Source organism: Bradysia coprophila, unplaced genomic scaffold, assembly GCF_014529535.1.
Source record: "Bradysia coprophila strain Holo2 unplaced genomic scaffold, BU_Bcop_v1 contig_350, whole genome shotgun sequence".
Lineage (NCBI taxonomy): Eukaryota > Metazoa > Arthropoda > Insecta > Diptera > Sciaridae > Bradysia > Bradysia coprophila.
Genome location: NW_023503608.1, coordinates 12,571,189 through 12,595,932, shown reverse-complemented (window position 1 = coordinate 12,595,932; position 24,744 = coordinate 12,571,189). Strand labels below are relative to the sequence as shown.

The 24,744-nt window shown below is 34.4% G+C and overlaps 2 protein-coding genes across 15 annotated transcripts in view; one reads left to right on the top strand and one right to left on the bottom strand.

Moving 5' to 3' along the window:
* Positions 1-2,811: 2,811 nt before the first annotated feature.
* LOC119081138 lies at positions 2,812-3,744 on the bottom strand. Its single transcript, XM_037189882.1, has one exon. The coding sequence runs from the start codon at positions 3,742-3,744 to the stop codon at positions 2,812-2,814; it is 933 nt and encodes a 310-aa protein (XP_037045777.1).
* Positions 3,745-19,930: 16,186 nt separating this feature from the next.
* LOC119081072 (probable serine/threonine-protein kinase DDB_G0278845) overlaps positions 19,931-24,744 on the top strand; it is a 31,754-nt gene continuing 26,940 nt past the window's right edge. For 6 of the 14 annotated variants that reach the window (XM_037189812.1, XM_037189811.1, XM_037189808.1 and 3 more), the window contains exons 1-2: positions 19,933-20,196; positions 22,615-22,660. The gene's annotated coding sequence lies outside the window, so the exon portion shown is untranslated. Of the gene's footprint in view, positions 20,197-22,614; positions 22,661-24,744 lie in introns of all 14 variants that reach the window. The other 8 variants (XM_037189798.1, XM_037189803.1, XM_037189800.1 and 5 more) reach the window with 3 other exon arrangements.

The following is a 24,744-nucleotide window of genomic DNA, read 5'->3' as shown; positions in this document are numbered from 1 at the left end:
TGACAAGATGTTATGAATTTTGTCGTGTCAGTTTTTAACATGAACGTCATTTTTTAAAAGATTTTGCCAACTTCGATTTGAAATTATACTTTTTGGATATATAAGTCGGGAAATATTTTAAAACGAAATAAAACTTTTACAAAATCGTCGAATCTGAAACTAAAAAAGCACCACTGTGCCAATCAATTATTTACTTTACTTTTTAACCGTTAATTAGAAGCCGGTCGAAATTCACGTTGATTATCTCAACGGCCTGTTAGCTCAGCAGGAAAGTCTTAGCCTGACGTGTGAGAGGTACCCGGTTCAAATCCAGCTAAACTTGTTTTTTTTTTCTTTTATTATTTATGCTTGTGATACTTTTTCCAAACTAAAAAACAGATGATATGATATGATTGTATCATTACCAATCGTTAATTAGCTTTGATCTATTTTTAAATTGACAAATAAACGTCAAAGTCTGTATGACACTTACTGTACGTTTTAAATGTACATGGTGTACGGATGAGTAAACCATTGGTCTTATCGTGTTTTTGGGCGATTAAAACGTAGAACTTTTTTTTGGGTGTAAAGTCAGGCTGACTGGTTAGTCTTTAAAAGATCAGACTTGGACAGCTTTACATGTGAATATAGCTTCATAATTTGATTGTGTTCTTTTTGAATTCTTCAATCTTTTACAAACGGATATTCACAAAATACCTGTTAGAGAAATGAGTTAAAATGTGTCATTAAACTATCATATCAAGGAAAGATAAGACCAAATTAATATTCTTGCCGTCTATGAAAGATTAAACGTATAACATAAATTCTCTCAAAGCCCGTTCCTAAATACAGAACATATTTCTTTAAGAATTCCCTTCAATTAGCTGTAGCTCACCAATTTAGGCGAACTCAGCTCCTTCAGAGTATTCTAGTATTCTCGGGATAAACGCAATTAAGCTATTTATATTTTATGTTCCTTTTTTCGTTTCGCCATTTCCATCGAGGAAATGACAATCCATTATTTTTAGTTTATCACTCGCAATTAACTCAAGTCCATCAAAGCATACATATACCATGTACGCATACGTATCCTCACATAACAATAAATTATACACTTTAAAAGTGTCGGTGTTATAGCATGGCTGTAAAAGAATATTACGCAAATAAAAACCTACACACACCATTATCCGTTCATCATCTGAATTCTGGTATAATCTGCTATCTTTTTTTATGCTGCCACCATCATCATATCCGAGTAATATAATGCTGGGAAGGTATTGGTCTCGACTATGAAAATTGGAGTTTCGTCGATTTTATTTTCTCTCAGTATAATTGCAAAAAAATTGCGAAAGCTCTCTTCTCTCACATACCTACATACCATTGCGCCCCCCTACGTTACAATTTTGTTGTGATTGACAGCTCACAAAACAAAACGATTTTTTTCAAGTAACAAATTGAAATTTCTGTGTTGTGTCTCGAAAATTGAACGAATTGAAAGATTCTTTACACGAATATTCGATCTTTAACTTGCTAGAAACAAATATTGAAAAGGTCAGTGCAGCAATCCCATTTAGTTTGAAACTCCAAAATAGTGTCTTTTTTAGTTTGAACCGAATTCGCTTTGAGGTTATCGCATAATGGACGTCGACATCGACATGGTGGATGATAATGTGGGAGCCCTATTCCGTTTCGTTGCTCACTACCAACAAAAGGAGTTTGTTGGCCAAAAGCCTATAAGCCCAGACATCGAAGAAGAGGTTGCTGGGGATTCATGCTGTCAAATATTGGATGAAATCTGGGCTAAGGCACAATCATTCGTTAAGAGAGAAGTCCTTGTCAATGGTGACAGCTTTTCATTCGCTGAAAGTGAGAATCCCGTCCGAGCCGATATCGGAAATTTCGTTATACTGCAAGATAAGAGCGCAAGAAAAAACTTCACCATAAGCCAACTGAACACTGGTGTACTACGAAAATTGCGCGATAAGCACGTGAATGTGATGATTCACATTTACGGCAAAGCCATCGCATCGAAAACAATTCATCAAAAGGTGTCAGCATCAATTTTGCAACCCACAGTTCGCGACAGAGCCGGTGCTCATAGCACAACCACCCTAGTAGAACTAGCACAAAAGCTCAAAGACAACCATGGTGCCTATCTTTCAGGGCACATGTCGTCCTGGTGTATGTGGGCCAATTCTATTCACTCGTCGCCGATTCACCAACAAGAAGCTCTCATGAAAGATTTACCGCCAGCACACTTAATACATTTGTTCCGGTCAGTGCCGACTTCTGAAACTGAGGTAATGCGGTCTGCGAAGAGTGGACTGCAAGTTGCGAACAATCTGAACGATCTGTACGCCGAGAATATCAAAATATTCCGCCAAGAGTTCACAAAATTGAAAGATGCAACATTACGGGCATTCGATATGTTTGAGGCTCGACTCAATGCCACGGAAGAAATGTTGTCCGCTCACAGTCGATTGGTTAGCTCGATGGACGGGGCATTGAATGTGGAGGTCAACGCTGTTAGCGTACATGAGGAGCAACAAATACCAGATCTAGAGGACTGTGACCACTGAATTTTATTTTTACATTTTCAATTATAAAACGGGCCATTTCAGCCTACAATGAATTCATATAAACAAAAGGCTGAAATTAACAAAAGGCTGAAGCCAAAGATTTCATTTTGGGTGAAGAATCATTCGAATAAAATTTAATTTAAAAAACTCAGACCAACGTCTTTGCTCAAACAACGTGAGTGAAATGACGTGCTGCTTGATACGTTTCCACTTATATACTAAACTCAAAGCAGCACGTGAAGTATCGACATCATTATTTGAAACCAAGATCCTTTACAGACTGCTGATAGGCAACGGCAGGATCAAATTTTCCGCTCATAACGTATCCACATTTTTTGAACAATTTCGTGCATGAAAAGTCTCGCATTCGTGTGAATTCGTCGTTGACCAAAATTTCCATGTCGATTTTCTTGCCAGCAGACCTTCGCTTCAGATGTTTCTTTACTATTCCAAAAACGTATTCAATGGGATTGAAGAATGGGCAATACGCGGGTAGGAATATAGGTATGATTCCAAGTGATCGAATGTAACGTATAATGCTCGGATGGCAATGGATTTTGGCACCATCCAATATCCATACCGAGTTTCGTCCAGGGTATTTCGCGCAGCCTCCTGACAGCGCAAAGTCTTTACAGTAAGCAAAAAACTTTAACCGATTGAAAGTGCCCTCGGTTGTATAAGTCTCCAAAATCCCATTTTGTCCAACGAATGCCAGCATCGACATGCGTGGTTTTCTGACGAATTCTCCGCGGTAGAGAAGCCGCTCACCGATAATTCCATATCCCTTTGTGCGCAACAATCCCTGGTTATCGATTGAGACTTCGTCTAAAAAGACCAGATTACTGTAATCCCAATCAATAGCACAGAGCTCGGCCATGAATTTCAAAATCTCCGAGTCCTTGATCTGTATCGCTCTTTTTTCCAGAGTTTTCCACGACATGTTGTTTTCATGAAGAATATGGCATATATGAGACGTTGATATTGACAAGTTGAAACGGATTTGGAACTGCTGCCTTGCTTCATCGAGGTACAGGATTGGATTTTCGTGATACAGTCGTAGAATCCACTGTTTCTTGTCTGCATCAAACTTTGACGGCATGCGTGTTCCCACCGATCGAGTCACTGAACCAGAGTTTTCGTATTTTACAATCCAATTGGTGATCGTCGAATTGCTTTTGCTGTACATTCTTGAGACTTGAGCTCTGTTGTGCCCCAAAAAGTAATACGCATACAGCGCATACCATTTCACGTCTTCTGATGCATGTTTTTTATTCACATTGAGCAAGATTTGGGACATTATTGTGTTTATTTTTCCACTTCTGTTAATAAACGGAAATCACTAACATTGAGGCTAAATTTCAATGTTTTTGACGTTTTTTGACAGCCGACGTAATTGAGAGAGCTAAATAAAATGGACCAATCATGTGTTCTCCTCAATAAAATTGAGAGAGGCTGAGATAATTCGAAAAATAGTATTTTAGACCGTACACACAATAGCGTTACGGTTTAAAGACTTCGAAAAGTTGCTGCGAATATATGGCAGAAAATTCACTTCAAAATCGTATTAAACGTAAACCTCGATATGAACTTAATATCCATCAAGAATATCCTCCTCCATGTATTCATGTAATTTTTTTTTGTCCTGCACCTTTTCCAGCAAATAAAGACGGTGTAAATGCAATAAATGAGAATATCCGGACAAAAGGGAGCCTTTATACATAATGGAGGGGCATCGCAACACAAGGTAAAACTAAGTTATGCAAAATCACTTCTCGAAATTATTTATTGAAATGAATGAAGAAAAATTTGCTGCTACTGCCGCATTGTCTGTATATGATTGGTTCCACATCTACGGTTCTTGTTAGTACTTCGGGGAAAAGGTCACTGAGGTTATTGACTATAGTATGAACAAATAAATTAAATTCTTAATAGCTAAAACTGACTATTCAAGAAAGGTAAATCTCGCAAGGAGGTCTTGACCAAAGATAATTAATATGAACCGTTCTTAAAGCGCACATAAGATAACCATCATATGCGAAAGGTGAGTATCTCAGAGAGATTGGAAGCTCGATATTAAACGTGATGAATGGTGAATCTCCCACGGAGATCGGAATAGCAACAACAATCTAAACATAAATGTCGTAGTTATTCGAACTGTACACCAGCTGAGGGTCAGCTCTTTGTTTGTTTGTCCATTTTCCACATACCTGGTTGAAATACATCGCTCGCGTACAATGAAGTCGGAGTTGAAGTGCTCCTCTTCCATCAAAAAGAATGTGTGGTATTCTTGTACCCAATGTACCGGAGCTATATTTGAATGTCTTATGTGGACTTCACTGATTTAATAAGATCCATCTAAGCACGCCACTGTTTTAAACATTTTCGTAACGCTACTCTTAGCGCTGTAACTTTGTAAAATAATAACAATTTCGTCATACTTTCGATTTGTCTACCATATTTCCTGTTTTTAGTTCTGGTTTTAGTGTTCCGATTTTTGTTAAAGAGGGCTCGTTAGAAAGACCTAGTCAGGAAATGTGGAAAGTATGACTAAATTTTTATTATTTTACAAAGTTACAGCGCTAAGGGTAGCGTTACGAAAATATCTAACAGCGGCGTGCTTAGCTGATTCTAATAAAGGCAGTGAAGTCAACATAAGACATTCAAATATAGCTCCCTCCCGTACAAGAAATATTCTTTGAATTCCACACATTCTTTTTGATGGAAGAGGAACACCACATACAAAAATAGTATGTTACATACCAAGGATCAAAACGGTGTGCTTCGCGGAGCTCCGTTCCATCCTCGGACGTTTTCACCACTGTGGTCGAAAACAACACCGTTTTGATCCGAGGTATGTATACTATTTTTCATCCTGTAGTACCGAAGTCACATTCCGAACAAAACATCATGTCCGGAGCGATAGCGGAGGACTTGACGCAGTCTAACTTCCAAAAAAAGAACGAAGAAAATTTTTTGAGACGCGGCAACTATATATAGGCGAGAATTTAAGTTTCTTTCCTTTGGCCTGTATCACCACAAATCCTATTCTATCTTATTCGCGCTTCAAATACGAGCAAAACGAGCTATCACTCGACTATGTAACTTTAAAATTGCCTGAGATACATCGTTTTGAAGTTGGTCATTTTGATAGAAAATGCACCAAATTAACGTTTTTCAAACAATCAAATTCTTTCAACTTACTCTGTATGTTTCTATCTGTCTATCTGTCTATCTGTCTATCTGTCTATCTGTCTATCTGTCTATCTGTCTATCTGTCTATCTGTCTATCTGTCTATCTATCGACGGTCGATCTCGGAAACTAGTCAGCCAATCTCCATGAAATTTTGCAGGAACCTCAGGGTGGGCATAAAAATGAAAATGTGATACGCCATTACCCCAGGAAAAACCAGAATTTTGTTTTATTGGCTTCGAAGTGGTTTCTGAGTGTGGTTTTCGAGGGTCGGGAACGCGTTTTCGGCTGTAGCTTAGCTGTATTGAAACCCTTCAGAGGCGTGTGACCCATCAAATGAAAGGTATTCGTAACACGATTCAAACAAAAAAATAATTAAAAAAATCGGGTCAGATTCGTTTGAGCTAGAGTGATTAGAGTGACCAAATTTTGAGCTACTCGAGCGTAGGATGAAAGGACTAATATTTTTGCGATTATGAGAGATAGAGAGTTACTTTCTTCGGCAAAGTCTCAGAGTTTTACGAGTAGAACAGAGGGGCATATGTGAAAAATGTCGAAAGTTGGAAATGGTGGGTCAATTATGTTTTTAGAGGTATTTCTTGAATGGTGGCAGATAGAGAGTTACTTTCTTCGGCAAAGTCTCAGAGTTTTACGAGTAGAAAAGAAGGGCATTTGCGAAAAATGTCGAAAGTTGGAAATGGGTGGGTCAATTGGGGTTTTGGATATATTTCTTGAATGGTGGCAGATAGAGAATTACTTTCTTCGTCAAATTTTCGAATTTCGTCAAATTTTCGATTTTCGTTAAATTTCGTCAAATTTTCGAATTTCGTCAAATTTTCAAATTTCGTCAAATTTTCAAATTTCGTCAAATTTCCAAATTTCGTCAAATTCTCAAATTTCGTCAAATTTTCAAATTTCGTCAAATTTTCGATTTTCGTCAAATTTTCGATTTTCGTCAAATTGTCGATTTTCGTCAAATTTTCGAATTTCGTCGAATTTTCGAATTTCGTCAAATTTTCGATTTTCGTCAAATTTTCGAATTTCGTCAAATTTTCGAATTTTGTCAAATTTTCCAATTTCGTCAAATTTTCGAATTTCGTCAAATTTTCGATTTTCGTCAAATTTTCGATTTTCGTCAAATTTTCGAATTTCGTCAAATTTTCGATTTTCGTCAAATTTTCGAATTTCGTCAAATTTTCAAATTTAAAAAGCAGTGTTCTAAAACTTCTAAAACGACTGATATCCCAACAAAAATCTCTTCGAGAAAAGTGTGACGCAGTCTTTGAAATACAATTTCTAAAATGAATGATATCGCTAGAGTTGACGCTTTCAGCTTCGTTACGCAAAAATTAAATTTTACACCCAATTAGTTCAAACAAGCTGGCTTAGGTTTTCTCATCATCTGCCAAATAATTTTTACAAAAAAAAATTTTGACTGGAAACAACCAAAATTTTACCAAAAAAATCTGCGTCGCAAAGTGGCATATGTTCAGGAACAGACCAGCAAGAAAATTTATCTGCCACATGCGACGCAGATTTTTTTGGTAAAATTTTGGTTGTTTCCAGTCAAAATTTTTTTTTGTAAAAATTATTTGGCAGATGATGAGAAAACCTAAGCCAGCTTGTTTGAACTAATTGGGTGTAAAATTTAATTTTTGCGTAACGAAGCTGAAAGCGTCAACTCTAGCGATATCATTCATTTTAGAAATTGTATTTCAAAGACTGCGTCACACTTTTCTCGAAGAGATTTTTGTTGGGATAACAACAAAACTGAACAACACATTGTAGCTAGTATATATGCCGAAAGCAATCCTTATGAATGCATTGTAACAAAACACTAAAAAAAAATACATTCGCGTGCAAGTCTTTGACTCATCTGGGAAATAATAAACATAGGATCGAAAATGACATAAGTGGGAATGAAAATTGAGAGAAAAGAGTAGGGGAGAATGTTGCTCTCTTGGTACTAAATTTGGTGAGTGAATGTGAAATGTGACGTTTTTGGTACTCCAGGATAAAAAACTCCCGCAGCCCGCAGCTCCCTCTGTAATAGATTTTAGAAAAACTTTGTATCTAATATATATCTTATACGAAGACACAATGTAACATCTAGTGCAAAAAACGAAACTTGGTAGATAAATAACTATTATTGTGCTTATGGATCAGTTATCAAATCGAGAAGATTTTTTTTTTCAACGAAACTCAATTTCTTTCTCGCTTTTTTATGGATACGAGCTATAATTTTTTTTGCTCTGACGTCAATCATATAAATTTCGCTAAAGAAAATGAGAAAGAAATAACAATTTCCATTAAATTGTTTTACAAAATAAGAACATTAAAAATTTATATCAATTTTTAGACTTTCTAAAGAATATGGGAGAGTTACAGGTAATTGCACTCCATTATTCATTTCCAAATGAAATTTTCCCAAAAAAAATACATTATATAAAAAACAGCCAGTAATACAATGTTTGTTGAAAAAAAAAGTTTTCTTACATTTATGGTCACGCCAATATAAGCATTAAATTAATAAATTTCTTTTTCGTCAACCCCACGAAAAATCTCTACGGGGTATCCTCGAACACAAAGCTTCAGCTAAAAGCTTTTCACATTATAACCTTTCAATGGGAGTAGACCTTACCTTTAAAAAATTATTCTTTCTAAATAATGTATAGCCATAGCCAACCATTGTATACGGCGCGACATTATGTTAGTCTAATATATTTTTCATATTTTATTTCCAATTTTTTTTTGTACTCCCATCATGTTTACACACAAGTAATTTATTGCATGAATCAGCCGAAAGAGAATGATCTCTAAATATATTGGAGAAAAATAAAAACAAGAATGAAAAAAATAAAGAAAATCTTTTCCTGTTTATCCGCGTGTCATAATATTTATCATTTCGTTAATGTAACTCCTTCCTACATAGTCGACATCAATGCTGCTATGTTATATACATATCCTACATATCCTACATATATACCCGTCGATGTAATGTATGTGTTGTGTGAGAGAATAAAATATGTCCCGCGATGTGTTTATTAAAAAATAACGATAAGGAAAATTGTTTCTGCTTTTTTTTACGACCTCAGTCTCGGAAGTAAGAGTAAATATACTTAACATGCAATAAAGTAACCTACCATATGTACACAAGAGGCATACGCATAGGAAAAAAATCCCGTTCTTCTTGTTGCATGCGAAATAAAAAACCATCGTAAATCTTCTAGAATAAGTGATTGTTTTCTCCATCAGTATCCAAACCCAACAAATACAATATTTATTGAAATCAAACACCGAAACAATAAAACTGGTTGATATGTGGTGGATTTATTTACGGGCTCCGAGAAGATACAACAAAAAAAGCGAATACTTTATTGTATTGCTAGAGCGATGAGCGTTCTATCGAACAACAAAATGAAACATTAAACAGATACTTCATTTTGTGTGAATTTCCGTGTATGCTGTGCACATTGTACCAACAATAATAATAAAACGGGCTGAATGTACTTCGACGATATGCTATACAAAGAATAAAAAATGGAAATTTTATGTTTTGTCATAAAGTACGCGAATGGGCAGTGTTTCAAGTGAATTTAGCAACAATCAATTCAAACATTTTGTTCTAGATGTATAAAGTGCAGTTTGTCTTTTCAAATAAATACGAAAACAGAGACAGATAAACCGCAGGTGGATGAATTTTTCCTGGTCGGTGATTTTCACCTTTCAAAGATATGAAGCATAACAGTAGTACAATGAATCGAATCTGCTACTTCAATTGTTTACTTGGTGGTAAATACAAAATGTTTTCCTTCATCAATTTTATTATATATTCTGTAGTATAAGAGAATTCTAGCCACAGCTGTTGTTTCGACTGTAGTGGATAGTAGACATTGTAAAGTATAGCCTCTGTAAACCGGGGGCGCTGAGTTCTATACGGCGTATGGGGCAGATGCCCCATACGACTTCCGGTCGCCCTATACATTGCCCTATACGGTTTTACGTATTTCTTTTGTTTACCAAAATTTTGCCCCATACGAGCTGATAAAAAGTCGGCTCCTCTGCTGTAAACAAGACTCTTGTTACAAGAGTTCAATTTTAGATTTAAAAACAAAATTTCGAGTTTTTTCAACGTTATTAACGTTCTCGGGAAATTTCGGGAACTTTGAACTAGCCGTGACTGTCTGTTTTGTTTTGGAATTGGTCTAAATCGATCGGTTACTTACGTACGTTATCCAAGCTTTCCATTGATATCTCATATGCCGCGTTTGTGATCGTATGAAACTTTTACATTCAAAGTGTTCATTTACCCGCTACTTACCTTTCATAATTGCTGGGACTCGAACGTCGAACAAGCCATTAAAAAATTTCATACAAATTTGGAGATTCTTGTAGAATCTTTTACTTCATTGGTTTGAACAAAGCTGTTTTGGTTGCCGAAGACTAGTGTTTTCGAAACGTTAAGCATCAGGTGATCCTAAGGAAAATACAAGTCTGAAAAAATCAGTTTAGAGAATCTACCTTTTTAGATATTGACAGATTTTTTTAAAGATTTCGTTTGAGTAAATTATTTCTAATACATTCATATATTGTCGAGGAAAGCTCGTAGTTCAATTACAGAAATCGTTATATGAAAAGAGTTCCTTCCAATTAAAACATACTTAATATTTACCGTTGGTCGTTTGAAACAGGGTATTATAACTTAGAAACAATAAACCTGTCAACAAGTAACCGAATTGCTCAGAAATTTAGTACCTATGTATCTGCCACCGTCATGATCAAAACGTTGATTCAAAATTATTCATTGACATTGGCAAAGTGTGCAATTAATATTTACTATACTAGAGTTAAGCTCTTTCATAAAAAACTTTTTTAAGTGAAACAAATAATAATTTTCTTAAATAATTATCCAGATTATGTGGACGTTGGGATGGATAGACCCGCATAAACATCTTTTAATCAAGTAAAATACCCTAACGTGATAACATTAAAACACAAAATAAGTTCACCAAATTCCCGACAGTAGTAGTTTCCATGCTAAAATGCCATGAAATGTAACATGATTAAGGAAATGTTCGAAAAACTTTTAATACAATTTCAGGCAAAATTGAACTTAGAACCCAACTTATATATTGGAATCCCGGTCTCAGTGTTGCAATGCGTTACGATTACGGAAAATTCACTTAATGTGCGGTGTGTGTGGTTTGCATGAGGGTGTATTAAATATCAAAGTTGTAACTTTTCATATTAGAAATCATTATAAAGATAGTTTACAAAATGCAAAGCGAATGGTTAAATGTCGATAACGTAATAAACTTTGAAAGTATGAACAGGAATTTCGAAGCATTGAATCGATCGGTTGATTTAATATTTGAAGGTATTAAAATGACGATAAGTGCCTCTACCAACATACATGCTTATCCAACAATGTCGGGCTGAGTACTAAATATTGAAAGTGTTTTCTTCTTTTGTGGGAGAATAGAGACGGATTTCTCGTTTGCCATTTCCCCTTTCATTTCTCCACTTGAGGAGAAAATTAATTGCGCACAATAGCCATACGGTGAAAAGAAGAGGATGAACAGAATGTCCCCACGTTTTCGAATATAGATTCAGTTTATATAATTCTGCAACGATAAATAATGAATGTAAAGTGCAATTTTCAGAATAATTTATGTGGTTCATGTGACGATAACGTTGGTTTTTAATTCCATCCGAGCTGTTAGTATTCGCTAATAAATTGATACCCGAACCGATAACCGATTATTCGTTGCATTTTTTGTCATATGCTATACAAGTGTATAACATATTAGAACAGTTAAGCCTCTTCGCACAAATTTCACGATAATCAACTTGACTTTCTGAAATTTATAATTAATTGGAGAAATTACATCCAACATTCTATTCAATGGACTCAGCTTACCGTGTGTTATTGCTAAACTAGCACACACAGCATACCTAATCATAGCCAACAACGCTTTACACATCAATGCAAGTTATTTTGTAGTAGAACAAATTAATTTGATTCAGCATGACCATGTATTTAGTAGGTATATAGGTACTACCAACCAAATATTATTTATCCCTCAAACAAAACATTTCAATACAACATGGTGACATGATGATATACTCCTCTGAATAGAATCAAATAAATATTTCACTTATTTCACTTAAAGTGGGAAGTTGGACAGGAAATGTATTCGCAAGTTTTTCACAGATCAGCGGAAATAAACCCATTTATATACATTTTGTGCTCTTCAATATGTAGAAAGCGATGAAAATGGTGTATAATGTGTGTATGTACGTATGCTTCAGTATATAGTCAACGCTAAATTTCTATATAGCCTGTATAAGCTATAACGTTTTCTATTGACAAAGTTTGCGTTTCCCTTCAGCTTTTTGGTTCATGAACTTTTCAAATATTGTACAAATGAAATAAAATCGTCAAAAAGCATTTTACATATCCATATCGAATGAAAAATCAAACGATACTTTTTTCAATTGAAAGGGATATTATTCGAATCAATGTGCTGTGGGATTCGTTCGTACTATACGCTGGGTTTAGAGTTTAACATTTTTGTTAGTTGTTGTATTTAAGTATTTAAAGAATAAAGGATTTCAAAAGCTTTAAGTACATTGGTATATAGCTCATTATAGCTGTATGAATAATACAACAACATGTACATTTTTAATAATGTTTTGAGAATTTTGTTATACAAGACCACATTATGCGAAGGACCCTCAATCATAAAATAATTATAAATTCACTTCTTCATTTTGTCGTTGCTGCCGATAAGATATATGACTAACTGTTTATAAACATTAGTTAGACGTAGGGTCGCCGGTGGAGATTGAGGCTTATCGTGTTAGAACCACATACCGTTGCTCGGTGGCGGGTAGTTGATCGGTGGCAACATAGTCAGACAGAAAGTTTTCCGGCCGCGAATAATAGATCGGCACTAAGATTTGTGGCTCGTCGATGCAACATATTTGCTCTTGCTGCGCTACAATTTGTTTGAACCACTTATCAGGACTGTAGAACTAGAACTTAACTACTTCTTTCCAATCTGAACGCATTTAAAATAACATAATCTACGTCATGGGTCCTGCAGCATTCATCCGCTTTAAATATTCTAAGTCGTTATATGAATTGGCGCTCGTTCCTGGTCCACACCATGGTGTTTCAGGATATTGAACTGAAATGTCAAAAAGTGACTGGAAAATGAAAAATCAATAAAGAGGCAATTATTACCGGTTCCGACCATCTCGTTCGAAATGCTCCTAGAGTCTGCTAGGACCGTCACAAACAACAAGCATATTTTATCAGTTTTTTTTTAGATTTATCAGAACAACAAGCATATTATATTGATGTCAACTAAAAAAAGTAAACTCTGATTAATACAGATTTTCGATTTAGTATAGTTTATTAAACATTCACTTCACTCAGGGATGCATCTAACTCACTTTCCTCACTTATTTCAGAAAACTCAAAAGTGTGTCACTTTTTAATTTAAATTTTAAATTTACCGTGATCATTTCTTTGAAACCAAAAATGCCGAAAGTTAATTTCTTAGTTCAACTGTTAAAATGCCTACAATGACCCAACACATAGAAGTTTTTAAACATTCCATTAGCAACAATGCTGTGATTAAAGCCAAAAATATTTGAAATCTTTATCATTGAATCGATTGTAATACGAAAAGTGTATCAAAACGTTGACGGTTGACTTAATTTGTGAGCAACCGTGCAAAGTTTGAATGCATCTTTTCTGCATACTTTTTGGCTTTTTAGCTATCTGGAACATTATAGCGAAATTTATAATAGTCTTTCAAATGACTAGCTTCAAAAAACGATGTATAAAATTCGAGGTGTATGTGTGAGCTGAGAAGGGCATTGTAAAATGAAATTGCGTGTTTGTGATACTAACCTCGTCTAATGTAAAATCTTTCGAGTTTTTGGTGTAGTATTTTATTCCCATTCTATCAGTAAATTACTTTTCGTTGAATTTACTACTTCATTCGATCTGACTAATTTCGGCAATTGAAAGCTTCTACTTCATTTTTGTTAAGCTATATTTTGCTACATATGGACCCTCTAATCAGTCTCACAATTTATTTTTGCTGATAACTGACGATGTAGATTAGCAATTCAGTTAAGGTTTCAATTACCTGCATATATTAATTGCATACCAACCTCGCAAAACTGGTTAGGGCCATAATTGCGACCATAATTGTCCCTTCAATGTACATAGCCACATAACCTTTCACGGACCCAATATTATTATCGACAACAATATGATGCTTCTTTATATGTATTTCTTCGACAGATCGAAACAAAATCTTTTACTTCATACCATACTACAAAAGACCGCAATAGTCAGAATTTAACGCTTACTTTTGTCGTCACTAAACATTATACCATTCCAAGTATCACACAAAATCTGATCTTCTATTACCTTTCAAGTACAAGCTTTATATATTTCCTCTCCACTACACAGACAATGGGAAACATACGAAATATTAATCTGACTTGTGCTCTTGTATAAGTGTGAAAATTACTCAAAATAAATTTTAATAAATAAATGATTGTCTGGCAAGAGCTTAGCGCTTAACGATATAAATTTAAAAGCAATAATATTGCAGCTCTAAAATTTCTGAAAAACTTGGTACAGTTATTGGACTGTTGAGATATTAATGGATTTTAAACAATTAAACTTTCATACTATCTTTCTGTTAGAGATTTATTGAAATTTACTTGTATTTAAAGTTAATCCAATTGTAAATATAAAATTCATCTTTTCCATTATTTCAAATGTAATATGGATTTTCCTTTAAAGACTATACATGAATCTGACAATTAATTGTATCATCGCGCAAGTTCACACAATCTGGATTTTATACCACTACAGTTGGTTGGAATAAAGAAAAAGTCAAAAGTTACTAAAAGTGTTTCCATTTAGAATGTGACAACGAGTTATTTTATTCAGATAAAATTAAATGCAATCCGGGGTAAACTAAAAACAGTTAATCAACTAAATAGTAGTTTTCTTAACTCGGCGACAAAAGTAAAACTTTATTAAAAAAATTAGTTATTTACGTCACAAGGACCGTTCACTATAGCGTGACGTATCAAGTTTTTCATGCTTGTAGTGGGAACCGAAAGTTAAAAAATGTCAATAATAAGGGGCGAATGTTTACTTTAACGAGGCGAAGCCGAGAAACGAAAAATACTACTTCGGCTGGAGAGAGTTACTTTTTCGGACGCAAATACCTCTCTTTGAGAAGTACATAAAAATTGAACTATCGTAGTTTGTGTGTCGAAATCCGTTCTACTTTTAGGCACTTAGTTGAGACAGCTGGGATTCACCACTCATTTTACATACATTCGAGTCATCCGTGCTGATGCTCAATTGACATTAATGTTAATGGATAAAGAAAAATCGTACCAAAAACTGTTCAAAAATAGCTTAACTGATTATAATGAGGTTTCATCATCAGGTTAGTGGTAACGCCTCTTTAATAGTCACAATCCTTAGACGAATGAAAATATCAGAAATTTCACTACATTTGAAACGAATTAAGTAATTAGCCAAGTATTGCTCCTAAAAATCAAAATCGTCATTTCACAGAAAATAATTGAATTGGTGATTCTTCACGCAGTTTCAATTCACTTTCTTTCAGAACCTAAAACCATTCTCCAAGTGACAACTCACCAAACTAAAAATTCTAAATATAAAAACTACACACTTGAATGAGGCTGTGTGCCGCATAATATAGCTGCAGAATTTATATTGTTGTAGCAACGCTTCCAAATAAGAACGTGTTAAAGCACAACAGCAGCATAGGTGACGGTCGGATTCTCGGGTTATAGCATCAATCGGCGCGGTTAGTACTTGGATGGGTGACCGCAAAATTCATGAAAGTTTAGGAAAAAATTCGTATTTCTCGTGATGGATTTGAAATGTGGCTCACAGCTATAATATAAGTTACACAGCTATTTTAACTACAGTCTTCGCAATATGCATTCCACAGCTATATGCCAAAAAATGGGGGTGCTAAGTCCACTTATAGATCTCACACGTATATTGGGATTTTCCGTGTATTCAATATCGGGTGTAGACATCTCTTATCAACAACGACGACAAAAATAATGACAAGATCTGGGTAATATGCTCGTTTATATTGTAAAATGCATGTTAAAAACATAGCTAACGCCGACCCGTACGAAACACCTATTCGTATCAAAAGCCTTTAATGTGAAACTCTTCATTTCTCTTACTTCATTTTCTTCTCTGCTGAAAAACTATTCTTCCTTTTAAATCACTTACATTATCCACTCTTTGCCTTGTTATCATATACAATTAAATTGCCGGAGGCAATATAGACAGCCCCGTACGAAGTCAAATTTCATAAATTCCTATTTAAACAGCTATATACCGCTATATTTACCTATATTTCACTGTAAATAAACATTTCACAGAGGAATATGCTATTATATAGCTCTATATGCCTATATATAGCTCAATATAGCTGTATATAGGTATATATAGATGTCCATATATGGAATCCCTGAAACCCCACACACTTAACACATTATTTCCATGTTAACAGAAACTCTCTAAGTATCATTTTTCCCAAGATATTTCTATTTTACTAAAATCCAATATGGCCGCCGGCAGCCATTTTGTTAGGAGACCGGAAATAGTACCGACGCTTTACTTTCGTTAATACCTTTCAAACAAAAAAAAATCATGAAATTCGGTCAAAATTTACTCGAGATATTGACAAAATACTCCACGTTCACTGTACGGCCGAGTAGCCAGATAAGAGCTCACTCCAAGAGACCTAGCTCACGCTGGGAGAACATAATTTCATAAACTTTTTTTTTCCTGATTGGTACGTTCAATACCTATCTAATAAAGCTAAAACGAACGAAATATGTTCAAATTTGGCCGACCTACAAGCAAAAACTGCTTGCCGCCCTGTGTTTCACACCAAGGGGTCTAACTCACAAGTCGGTCATCCGATTTCCATAAACTTTTTTTTTGTCGATCGGTATTGTAAATATCTTTCATTCGATGTATCATTTACGAGTATAGCGTTTAAATGTCCGGAGATATCTTCGAAAAACCGTAAAGCACTTATTGGGCCCCAGCTCAGGAGGGGTCGATCCAAAATCACTCATCTTCGAACTTAGCCTGTCTTTTGACATTACCAAACGGGGAAAAAAAGAATTTTCAAAATCGGATGCGTTTTACTCAAGTTATCGTGCAGACAGACGGACGGACGGACAGACGGACATTTTTTTTCTTGCTGATTTGGCATCTCTGGACAACCACAATAGGTTTCCCCTTACTCAGGGAGTCCAATTCGACGTGTTACAAACGTATGCGTAAACCTATAAGACCCCAGTACTTCGTACGGGTCTAAAAATTGAAGTACAAGATTTGAAATCAACAGATTAAACTTACTTTGATCGACGGTAGTAATAGACCCGATATATTATCATCATATGCTTGCCAGGTTAAAGATTAAGTTTGTTTTTCTTACAAATAGTTAATAATTGGTAAATTATTGAATTGATTTTGAAAATAAATGACAACTTCTTTTTCCTAGTTACAAATAGTTCCCTGTAGATCTATTTTGTATCTGTCAAGTATTTTTTGTTATCATTCCCACCTTCGACGTGAGTCGTGCCTAACATAATCAGACAATTTACGAGGTGATATAATGTTTTCCCTGTTCTATTCTGCCACATATATTATGTCCAACAAAAGTTCAAAATTCATAATGTCGCTTACGGTGTGAATTATGCTTAATAATCACTAGAAATAGTTGCATAAATATGCATTTAAAGGTTATACCAGAAAGCAAATTAAAATGTAAAAGCTGTTGAGCTCAACATACTTTAATTAAATTTCCTTTTGCAATGTTTCATTTAGTTTCTTGCTGTGTTTTTTTTTTGTTATTAAATTAATTTTGAAATTAGAATTCCTTTTCCTTGTTACATTACAATAATCATTTGTTATTTCAGCGCAAAATTCATTTATGAAATACATACCATGCTCGCTTATCCTATTATCTGTAGTGCATCTCTTCATTCATCGTGGCATTTCATATGAAGATTCTTCAATAATTATTTTCATTCATTAAAATTGCGATTCTGTTGGATGTTAATATTTTTGAAAAATGAATTTTTGGAATATTATGCACAGAATTTAACAAAGCATCGTTTTAATGAGTTTGACTTCCGTTGTATTCATTGTCTCGAATCAAATGAAATCAAGAAAATGTTCGGATGAAATGCAATTTCTTTCTTTCTTTTTTAAACTTGTAGTTCATCCTGGGATAAATTTAAAAACAAAAACAAAAAACTGTTGGCGGTCCGGTTTAGTCATCACTTTAAAAATTCCCTTGATATATTGCCAAAAACTTTTATTAGTCGACGAGGAATTTAGTTCTTGAGGTTAAGTTCGAAGATATTCCTAAATAATTTTTGTCTCTAAGAAAAAAAAAGTTTGAAGGAGTGTGAACGAGAGAGAAGCGAGGGCCATGTTTACCCGAGTTTCATTTTTATTCAAGCGGTCAGCAAAAAATACTCACTCTTTACAGCTTCCTTTTGCAGACAATAAAATGTAAGCTCCGCTTGTTCGAAAATGTAGGAATAAAAGTAAGGAACAATTTTTGACAATGCACGACAAAGGACTCCTGTGAGCAAGATCATTTTATGATATTTTTGCTATAATCACAGAAATCTATTTCAGCCTGTTTCTATCCACTACCGGACGCGGGCCTCCCCAATTCTCTTCCATTCCGAAGATCCCTTGCCACTTGTTGCCAATTTGCGCCTGCAATTCGATTTATACTATTATACCATCTCTCTTTTAGGTGGTCTCCAGTTCATGATCTTTTTGGTCCAACGTTTGTCCGTCCTTCTTGCAATATGTCCCGCCCAGCTCCACTTTAAAGATGCTATTCTTTCCACAACGACTTTTGTTTGTTGTTGAATCCATTGATTTGTCTGAGCGTAATTCCAAGCATACTCCGTTCCATGGCTCTTTGTTCCACTCTTAGTTTTTTTTCGGAAGCTTTTGTTAACGTTAACGTTTCCGCTTCATATGTGAGCACAGGAAGGACACACGTATCGAACACTTTACGTTTCAGACTATTGTTCATTTTACTTTTGAAAATTAGCCTGAGTTTTCCGAACACGAACAAGACCAATTCTACGTTTTATTTCTGCAGTTTGGTTGTCCAGACCCAACTTCAATTTGTGACCTAGGTACACGTAACTGTCGACTCGTTCAATGACAGTATCACCAATTTTAATGTCTCTGTCATCGTCAATGTTTGTCATGATTTTCGTTTTCGACAAATTCATCTTGAAACCGACTTTGTTTGACTCCTCATTCAACTGTTGTAACATAATTTGCGCCTGATCTAGATCAGCTGCCATCGGGGAGATGTCATCTGCGAAACAGAGATTACTCAGGTATTCCCCATTTATGTTGATACCCATTTCACTCAAGTCTAATTTCTTAAAAATACTCTCCAGAATCGTTGTGAATAACTTAGGTGATATGGTGTCACACAGTCGTACACCTCTGCCGATTCTGAATTTTTCCGTGCTTTTATGGCGTTTTATACACGACGTAGCGTTTTTATAGACGTGTCGAATTGCGTTGGAGTACCTTGACCTGACCTTGTCAATGGACCTGACCCACCCAAAAGGGTGGACCTAATGCAGAAAATATGAAGAAATTCTTAGAGTTAACAATCTGAGAGGGAACATAATGGTCCACAATCCCTACACCTACACTTCGATGATGATCGTCTCAATAAAAATTCGTTCATCACGATCGCGTACATACCACAAATTCCCTGGACTAAAAGAATTCGAAACATATGTTTTTTACCGACAGGTATTCGAAATACTACTATCAAACACGTATATACTCACATATCGTTTTTATAAATAAAAAAAAGAAATAAATTTTTGTAATGTAGTTGAACTCTTCTGCAACACACAGGTATGCAATAGGTCTTGTTAATAACAAATGAAGAGTTGTTGTGGTATTAAATAAAAAATCGGAGTATGGACTGCGAACGTAGCGAAAGGTAAATAACACGCTATGTTTGAACAAAAATCTAATGAAAATGATCTTCAGCGGTTAGTTGTGGCGGTTAGTTGTGTATGTGTAGACGAACCGTCAAAACGGAATTCGGTATATTATTCCAATGCCATAGTTTGTTGATAAAATTAATAATGTAAAATTGTTTGCACATATATTAGCGATAGTGTTCGTTTAATTCTTTCTTTCTTTGTTATTTTTTTTTTGCGAATTTTAAATTACGTGACATAATTGGTGAATCAATGAATCGGTGAATGATATAGTACTACACCTTTTTATGACGAATACACAAATCGACAATAAAGAATGTCGTGTATAAGGTGATCATTTTCATTATTGCTTGGAAATTTTATCGTTTGAAATAGAGATAAAAAAGGTTATCAAATGAACAACCTGGTGGTGTTAATATTTATTGCTCGTATTTTTCTCTACACATCCACCATTGTGTGTAGTATACTATCAACAACAACAACAACAAAAAAGTCTAACGAGAAAAGTTTTTATTTATAATATTTTTCAAGCTCTTTTCTGTTGAATGTGATGTGGTTTATTTCTAATATCAACAAGCTGACTCAATCTTATGGATTCTAGGCGATAAGAGTTTCAGTTTCAACGACCATAAACAACATATGAAATCTTGTCTAGAAATCTCATAACAATGAGAAAAGAATTGTGTGTGTGCTTTCTTATTTGTTGGGGTTGACAAAGATAAAAAAGTTACTTCTTGTACACCAACCGTTTCGTACAGAGTTAGTGTGCAGATGCAGAGGTTAGAGGTGTGAAATATAAGTACAACAAAAGGTTACATTGCAAATATCAAAATAATCTTTATCTTTTTATATCATTTTTTTTCTGGCTTGTTAAATGGAACACCGCATAGGACACTTAATTCACCTCTTTTATCTTAAAAAAAAATTATAACAAAGAAACATTGTATATGATCACTCTGGCAGCAGTGTAGAATAAATCAAACATTTCGTTTATTGAAAATTTACTGCACATATTTCAATTGATCTTTATCGCTTTTAACCGTTTCACATAAAACAATTTTTTTTTTAATCTTCGAAACCGGTCGGTCATAAGTGAATTTATGCATTAAAAAAGCAAGTTGTTTTGTCGTTATAAGAAGAAATTCTTACAACACCATAAACTCTCTAGCGTTATTAATAATAGAGGTTCAGGAGAATTTAGCTTTAGCTTCAGTGCAAAATCAATTCACTTGATTTATCGTGACCAATTTTTTTATTTTCTCGTAGAAAGGCTGGTTAGAATCATTATGTTTATTTGTGATTAACGTAACCAGTTACTGAAAATTGGGTGTTTTGATTATCATGCTTTCCAATTAAATGAAAGAAATGAAAGAAGAAAGTTCGCAGTTGCAATTCTCTGCTAAATTCTTGACACGCATTTGTATCATTTTATGAACGTGACAGTGTTTGTGCTGGCTGCAAATTTTAAGTTGTGATGTTCCTATGAAGGTTGAATTGATAAATTTATATTTGAATTAGTTTTATGCTAATTGACCAACAATTTTGCACAGTACGAAATACTGCGGGCTAACAGGTTTAATTTTATGTTTGTAACTGATGAAGTGATGAAATTCAGTAAAGACGTTCAGTAAAGTTGGGTTGATAGTTTAGAAATATCCTCAGATGATTCCTTTCAATAAATGTAAAGACGTGAAAGACAGACTTTTCAAGGAGATCAACTCAATCAATACGAGATCTAAAAACCTAACTACCTTTGCATTTTACATGTAAAATTAGTCAACACTGCATGCATTCTACAAGCAAAGAAATAAAGTGGTTATTTGACAGTGTCAAAACGAAGTTTGGTTGCTAGAGAGAGTCTTGACTCAATTGGTTTTTCTGAATAATCAGTCAACACTAGAACATTAGCTTTATAAATTAATTGTATAAATCGGAACGCTATGTTCTACGCTCAGACCAAGGGGTTAGTAATTTACAGTGTTTTCTCTCAAATACATTTTGTTTTCCAATTTCCACTACACGCGCGTGTACCTATTTAACCCGTATAAACAAGTGCAAGCAATTTTTTTTCTGTATGAGTGGATCACCGAATTACCGATATATTCGGTAAATTTCAACGAAAATTTTGGTAAATTTTGGAAAATTCGGGAACCTGAATTTGCCTATAGCAAACATCTTGCAAAAATTACATAAATTGTTCTCGCCAACCATTGAATAACTCCCACAAAATATTATGACCATCTTGACTACGTAATGTTATGTTCATAATGCAATATTTTACATTGACCGACTCTTCGTTGAATTGAAAAAAAAAAATGAATTAGGAAATGGTTCACTTTAGCTTTGATTTTTATACTCGATATAGTTAGACATACATACAAAACTTTCAACAATAAATTATTGAGTATTGTTCTGCACATGCAAAAAAGCTATTTTTTTAAAGATGACTGTAGAGAGGGGGATGTGGGAGTATGTATTCATAAATCAATATAGCGAGTAGATGTTATTGGCAGAATCGTCCTGTTTTCATAAATTTTTTTTTGTTTAAATTTGTTCCGAGTTCTTATTCTAATTTAAATAAAAGTGAGATCAGCAATTTTTCAACATTTTTCGTTTCGTTTCTATCGCCAGTCGTATGCAAAATCAACGCCTAATTGTTAGAAGAAATAGCATAACACAAAACATTAAACGAATTTCATTATATTGTTAGAGTAAATTTAATTAAAACGGTACGTCTTATGTTTATAGATGCAAATTTCTTCAACATAAATGATTGCCTGCAGTTCTATGTTCCGTAAGTATTGCTTTACTTTTAAAAACGTATACAACAGCTTTTTCCTTCCTTCCATTTTTTTTCGTATTTCGTTTATTTTTATTCATACCTTGTTCGCGTAACACTATTAATTTATAAGCCGAAACGTCTCAGTGTTTTTCACCCGATATACAACTAACTATACTCTAAGCATAAATTTTTCTTTTCTTCTTTGTATATAAATGCAGTCATTCCCGGTCATTAGTTTGCGGAAGTGGGTGTATGTGCAAAATGGTGACAGGAACAATTTTACATTTAAATTAAGTTTTGGTTTTTTCTTTCTTTTCTTTAATAAAACCTTTTATTTTCTCTGTTCGCTTTCTTCGCGTTATAGTGGACGGTTTCTGTGAGATATATATTATACTATTGTGTACGTATGGATCAGAGTTTTCAATTCTGAATCATTTCATAAGAGTAACGTTGAGAAATTAATTGAGCATTGCGAATTAATGCTTCCCATATTCTGCTCAAGTTCTTTTTTTGGTTTTTAGTGCTTCTTAATGCTTTTTAAAATAGTAAAGCAGCAAAATCCATCTGGTGTCTTCACCATTTTCTTGTTTGCAGAACAGCAGCTTCTAAACAACCTGAAACTTTGATAATTATGAAAGTTGGAGATATATTTTGATGGAATTATTTAAAACTCTTTCATAAACTAATGCTAACTTTTGATTTAATTTGCTATCGTAATTTTAATGCTAGAATCGGAAACATGTTCTATTATGTGGGGCATATTATTCTGAATTTTCGAAACTTTAATTATTGACTAATCGCTTATGAAACGATTATGAAATTGATTACGGACATTTTGAGGTGGTTTATAGAGAGCTCTGGTGATTTAACGTCTTAAGGGTAAACAATGAGTTGATTTCATTGAATCGGTTGCACTTTTTGTTGGAACTGTGTTATCTTTGATGTATGAGTAGACTATGTCCTTGATTGTACATTTACATTTTAACGAGTAGAAAGTGGGTGCCCAGTGTAGTTCTAATATTCAACCAAATTATAAAATAATACTATTACTCCTGTGGGAACCCTCACAACTGGAAAAATTAAACGTTTCAAACAAGTAATCATTTCCATGTGGTACTGCCATTAATAGTACTGCTATTAGGTCTGGCCAGAAGGGCAGACCTGTAACCAATGACATAATAGTGGGATAGACAGGAATTACGTAGACGAAATCGTGAAGCAAAAGTAAACTTTGTGTAATATACATTTGAGACACACACACTTACACATTCCACTTAATTTTGACAATTTGGTGAAACTGTCGCGCCCACATTTCAAAATATGTACGAAAATACGTAAGTACCATAAATTTAAGGTACTCACACACACTACTGAATATTTCGTATTTTCTTTTGCTTCAGCGCTTGAACAAAATATTTACATAGAAGGCCTGTCTATCCCACTATTATGTCATTGCCTGTAACAGCTTCATAAACGGCTAATCATCTATTACTAACAATGATGATTTGTAGCTAGAGTTTGCTTGTATGTATAGGACAGCTATTGAAGTACAAGATTTGGTATTGACATTACGTAATACTTAAAACGAAAGAAGTAACAGATTGAATACTTAATGTAGCGCTACATTTGCTGTTTATAAGATGTTAAATATTACTGTTGTAGTGTAGTATACGATACAGCAAAGTATAATGGAACAAGAATACCACAGGATTGTAGACGTACGAATAAATATTACATTGTACTCCAGCAATAGCAATTCAGCCTATTTCATTGAATAACCAAACGGCAATTCAGTGAGCTTCAAAGCTGTGTAAATAAATTGCCACAAATAAAGTGGAGAACGTAACAATTCTAGGTAAATAGTGTACTCTTTGCCAAATATTGTACGACTAAAATGTCGGTTTTTGTTATGTTGTCCGTTCAGCCATGATCCTTGGTGTTAATGTAAATAGATGTGGTTGGTATATTTGATGCCCGGAAGGTAAAAATTTTGTTCATTCATGTATTGTGATTTTGGCTGTAGAATATCGGATGGAAAATGTTACATCGTTCCCACATTACGTGCATTTAAAATACCCATACAAAACAAAATTATG

What these genes read in the sequence shown, in the direction of transcription:
- LOC119081138 (XM_037189882.1), bottom strand. Translation starts at nt 3,744, where the DNA reads ATGTACAGCAAAAGCAATTCGACGATCACCAATTGGATTGTAAAATAC.